This window comes from Eumetopias jubatus, unplaced genomic scaffold (assembly GCF_037043125.1).
Source record: "Eumetopias jubatus isolate StellerSeaLion01/CBP00866 unplaced genomic scaffold, mEumJub1_p1.0 scaffold_2, whole genome shotgun sequence".
Taxonomy (NCBI): domain Eukaryota; kingdom Metazoa; phylum Chordata; class Mammalia; order Carnivora; family Otariidae; genus Eumetopias; species Eumetopias jubatus.
The window spans coordinates 34,868,440-34,873,588 of record NW_028274808.1 but is presented as its reverse complement, the minus strand read 5'-3'; the positions used below and the strand labels follow the sequence as shown (position 1 = coordinate 34,873,588).

General features: G+C 49.3%; 1 protein-coding gene across 1 annotated transcript; it reads left to right on the top strand.

The window, feature by feature from the left end:
- The first annotated feature begins 474 nt into the window (after positions 1-474).
- Positions 475-4,933, top strand: GOT1L1 (glutamic-oxaloacetic transaminase 1 like 1). The gene is made up of 9 exons (XM_028095331.2): positions 475-589; positions 1,298-1,479; positions 1,791-1,902; positions 2,148-2,257; positions 2,477-2,569; positions 2,663-2,813; positions 3,786-3,951; positions 4,417-4,559; positions 4,785-4,933. The coding sequence occupies exons 1-9, from the start codon at positions 475-477 to the stop codon at positions 4,931-4,933; spliced, it is 1,221 nt and encodes a 406-aa protein (XP_027951132.1).
- Positions 4,934-5,149: the final 216 nt, after the last annotated feature.

The window sequence follows — 5,149 nt, the reverse complement described above, 5'->3', positions numbered from 1 at the left end:
TGGGCCCTTAACAAAACAAAAATAGAAGCTTTTTAAATGTATCCCTCAAGTTGCATTACTGCTGGATCTGAGGTTTTCACTTCTGCACCCTGTTCCTGGGCTGCCAGCCTTGCCCTATCTTCCAAAGGCTGCCTTGTTACTTTGGGTTGGGCAACTGGGAGCCAGAGAAGGCAGTGAGTTAAAGAGAGGTGCCGGGGAATTCCAGGTCCTCCCTCCCTCCTCCCCCATCTCTGCCCACTCTCTCAGGGGATCCTCCTCAACACTCATGGAATATTCCCATAGGCTTTGGGGATCGCCACCACGGAGACTGGGGATTGTAGGGTTCTGTTGCTCTGGTGACCAGTTGTCCAGAGCCTCTGCATTGGATCTGCCAGGGTTCCGGGAAAAGGCAGGCCTGGCTGGGCCAGGCTTGGAGGAAGGCTTTGGAACAGGAGCAGGGAACAGTGTAGGCTTGGTTGTACTTGTATTTCAGTGATGCCTACCCTTTCGGTGTTCATGGATGTGCCCCTAGCCCAGAAGCTAGAAGGCAGCTTGTTAAAGACCTACAAGCAAGACAATTGTCCTAACAAGATTTTCCTGGCCTTCAGAGGTAGATGCCTTATGGTTTTGGAGCGTTATAAGACTCTTATCCTGATTGCCTCTAGGAGAGCAGTCTGCCGTTGTCACGGAGGAATCGGGAGGTAGCCGCGCCTCTGCAAGTGGAGAGCTCTGTTCTTGTTAACAGAATTGCCTGGTGGGGAAAAGTGCAAAAAATGTCCCGGGTCATTCTGTGCCCTTTGCCCTTAGCTGAGGGCTTCTGGGGATTTGGTAAGAGCTATGCCTTCTCCTCCAGCTCAATGCTTCGGGGTCTGCAGGGGCACGCTACTTTCTTCAGCCTCTTCCTCTCCCCCCGCCTTCCTCTTCTGTTCCTGAACTGAGCATCATTCCCTAAACTGACCCTTCTGAAATGCAGCCAGTCCTCGCCACTGTGAAAGTTGGGGTTACCTTTGTTTAGCCTCATGGGTCTAGAACTCCCACGTCGTATGTCATGTTTGCCCTTTAAAATGACACAGGGTTTAAAAAAATGGCATAAGCTTCAGCTGTCTTCTTTAAAAAGACAAAAATTATACACATTCACTCAGCACATTGTTTTTATAAAGGGGAAGAAAAAAAAAAAGAAAGCTGTCTTTTCCTAGGCAACTTTCCAAAGCCCCAAGAAAGCTGGGCCCGATGAATTGTTTGCGGGCTGTCTGCAGAGCCCTGACTCAGAAGCCCTGAGCCTGGGCATCCAGGGCTCCCTCTGTGGCTTCCCTCACAGTCTGCATGACCAGCGAGGGCCATCCCTGGGTGTCTTCCGTGGTGCCCAAGATCCGACTGCAGATCGCGTATGATCCCTCTCTGAACTACGAGTATGTGCCCGTGAAGGGCATGAAATCATTCACTGAGGCCTCCTTGAAGCTCCTCTTTGGAAAGCACAGCCAAGCCATTGTGGAGAACAGGGTGAGATGAAGGGCCCTTTGCTGACTCACCCGGACTAGGGGAGCGGAGCTCTGGGGCTGCATAGTCCTTAACCAGAAAGGGGCGTTGGAGGGCTTCCTGGCATTGACAGAGAGGACTGTGAGACTCAGAGTCCAGAGACTTGGTCAGTGGGGGACAGAGCCAGGATCCGAACCTGGAGCCACTGTTCTTTGCATCAGCCCACACTGCTGATGTACAAGTTCTTTCCAGGAAGTAATCATCTGAACCTGAGGCAGTAACAGCATCATTATTACTCTTTTAAAGAGTTCCTTCTGTTTATTTTCTGTTGGCAGGTAGGGGGTGTGCACACTGTTGGTGACAATGGAGCCTTCCAACTTGGGGCCCAGTTCCTCAAAATCTGGTGTAAGGATTCTCAAATAGTTTACATTATTTCTTCCCAAAAAGGTGAGTTTTTATGCAAAATGGGGGTGACAGAAGATCCCTCTCTCCTGTTCCTGAGTCCCACCCCATTTGCAATCTTCACTGTTGCCCTTCTCACTCTCTGTCATGAGCAAGACGGTAGACAAGCCAAGTATGCTTGTGCTTTCCTGTTACTGTCCCACCTTCTGCCAGTGACCCTCAGACCCATTCCCTGGCATGTCTGCCTCCATTTCCTCAGTACCAGCGGGAGGGGGGCTGTGTTCCCACAGAACCCTATGGACTCGTCTTCCAGGACATGGGCTTTACAGTCTGTGAATACTCCTTCTGGGACTCCAAGCAGCTGTGCGTGGACTCCAACGTGCTCCTCGATGTGGTGGAGGTAGAGGGGCCCCTCTCAGAAACTTCTCCCCAGACCTGATTACAGTTTTATTTTCCTTTCGTCCTCTCCACCCCTGTTGTCATGAAAGGCCTTTTCTAGGCTTGGATTTGCCTGGCCCTCTAGTAGGAACCAACATGGAGGAGGAATTCTCCTCCATATGCCCTAGTGCCACTCCCACTTGGTAGGGGAAGTGCCTGATGAGACAGTGTCTACCTGCAGCAGGCCCCACATGGCTGTATCTTTGTGATTGGGAACATTGGTGACTGCAACTTGACACAAAGTCAGTGGGCAAGGTTGATGGCCAGCATGAAGGTGAGCCCAACATCCGCTGGACTTTCCTCCCTCTTGCCATCTACCATCTCCTCCACCAACTTCATCCTTTTTCCATTCTCCTTTCTCCTACAGAGCAAGCAGATATTCCCATTTTTTGACATTCCCAATCAAGGTTTATCCACCGGGGACTTGGAAGAAGATACTGGATTCTTAGAGTACTTTGTGTCTCAAGGCTTTGAGTTCTTCTGCAGCCAGTCTCTGTCCAAGACTTTTGGCATCTATGGTATGGAATGGGCCAAAGGGGAGGGGAAGGCCTTGTGCTGAAGTGATGCCTTAGCCATGGCAGAAGCGATGTGCTTGATATCTCCTACCCTCTGGAGAGAGCCAAGGCCTCCAGAGAGAGTACCATGGAGGCAGAAGGGAAGAGCACTGGGCTACGAGTCAGGTTCTGCGGTATTGTCTCAGCTCAGTTCCTAAAACTAGCTACTAAAACTGACTCCAGTTCTTTTTTTAAATTTTATTTATTTATTTATTTATTTATTTATTTATTTATCTATCTATCTATCTATTTATTTATTTATTTTTAGAGAGGGAGAGAGGGAGGAGAGGCAGAGGGAGAGGGAGAGAGAGAAACTCAGGGGGCTTGATATCATGACCCTGAGATCATGACCTGAGCTGAAATCAAGAGTCAGATTTGACTCACCTCACTGAGCCAACCAGGTGCCCCAAGACTGACTCCAGCTAAATCATTTTGCCCCTTTGGGCCTCTCTTTCCTCAGCTATAAGATGAGGGGGAGGGCTGAGTGATCTTTTAAGTGCTTCCCATCTTTGAGACTCTACATTTTATTTATTTTTTATTTTTTTAGATTATTTATTTATTTATTTGTCAGAGAGAGAGAGAGAGAGAACATAAGCAGGGGGAGCAGCAGGTAGAGAGAGAAGCAGGCATCCCGCTGAACAGGGAGCCTGATGCAGGACTCGATTCCAGGACCCTGGGATCATGACCTGAGCCGAAGGCAGACACCCAACCGCCTGAGCCACCCGGCTGTCCCCCATCTTTCAGACCCTTATAGCTACTTTTTTCTGGAAGAAGAGCCTCTGGAAACTTCCTGGGATCTGGATACCTGCTCGGCTGGGCTGGGAGGGGGGGCCCGGTAGTCCAACCCTCTCTTCTGCAAGGTTGGAAGTAAAGTCATCAGGGAAGGCCCTGGTAATGGAGAAGGAGACTGAGGGGCTGTCTGTCCCAATGCTGCAGATGAAGGAGTTGGGATCCTGGTCGTGGTAGCACTCAACAACCAGCTCCTGCTATGTGTCCTCTCCCAACTGATGAAACTCACCCAGGCCCTGTGGCTAAACCCTCCTACTATGGGGGCTCGCATTATCACCTCTGTCCTCTGTAATCCTGCTCTTCAGGAAGAATGGTAAGGGCAAAGGGTGGGGGCGGGAAGGGATGGCAGAGCCTCTAGACATACATATAGACTTGCCCATTCACAGGATTCTTCCTGCCCAGTTGCCTCTTTGACTCCATTCATTCATCAACATTTGCTGAGGACTCATTGTGTACCAACACCTTGGGGGAGTGGGCAAAAGGACATTCTTTTTGGACACAGGCCAATGAATTATTTGAAGTCTTCCAGATTGCAGGAGATTAGGCAGCATCAAGGGCTTGCTACTCTGTCAAAATCTGCCTACAAGCCTGCTTGGCTTGCTTAAATTAATATGGGCTGAAACTACTTTCCCACTTGTAACCAGATCCTGGGCTCCACCAGTGTGCCCTCAGGCACTATCCTTGGGGCTTTTGAAGGCAAGAAACGTGCAGTGGCAATGAGGAGCTTGACAGCAGGGAAACCTCATACTTTAATTTCTTGCTGTCTTTTTTTTGGCAGGAAGCAGAGCCTGAAAGGGCTTGTAGAGAACATCATGCTGATCAAGGAAAAGGTGAAGGAGAAGCTCCGGCTCCTGGGAACCCCTGGTTCCTGGGATCATATCACAGACCAGAATGGGCCCCATAGTTATCTTGGACTCAACTGTAAGTGTCTAGGAGGGGGTAGCTCCCCCTTTTCTGACCTTGGGATTGTATTTGAGCATTAAGCTTCACTGACTAGGTGACCAGTCCCTAGCTGTTTGATTCGAGGGAAGTAGAGTTGCTTTAAAGACCCTTCTGGATCCCCAGAAATGCTGGCACTTCCTATCACCTGTAATCCACCCTGGGCTAGAAGGGAGTTAGTATCTCAGACCCTGGGATGATCACCAGCCCAACAGGTGGAATACCTGGTCAAGAAAAAGCATATCTACCTCCCCAAGAATGGTCGGATCAACTTCACCTGTATCAATGCCTGCAACATAGATTATATCACTCAGAGCATCAATGAGGCTGTCCTCTCCACCAAGGGCTCAGAGTAGCAGCTGCAGAAAATTGATGACTCCCGGTCAGAATAAAAAGCTTTAGTCTTTGCAAAAACTCTGTGCTGAGTATTCATTGCTACAATTCATTTCTCTGCAAAGCATTCTCTCTTTCCACCTGTTTATGAAGCATTGGTTTGGCCTCAGCAGAGAGAGGTTAAAAAGGCCCAGAGAAGAAGGGAATGTCTATCTTCAGTGACCATCTCATAATTATTT

Excerpts from the sequence above, each read along its gene's own strand:
- GOT1L1 (XM_028095331.2), top strand. The coding sequence starts at position 475 with ATGCCTACCCTTTCGGTGTTCATGGATGTGCCCCTAGCCCAGAAGCTA. Across the intron at positions 1,480-1,790 it reads AAGCCATTGTGGAGAACAGG|GTAGGGGGTGTGCACACTGT; the intron begins GTGAGATGAAGG and ends TTCTGTTGGCAG. Across the intron at positions 3,952-4,416 it reads CCTGCTCTTCAGGAAGAATG|GAAGCAGAGCCTGAAAGGGC; the intron begins GTAAGGGCAAAG and ends TTTTTTTGGCAG.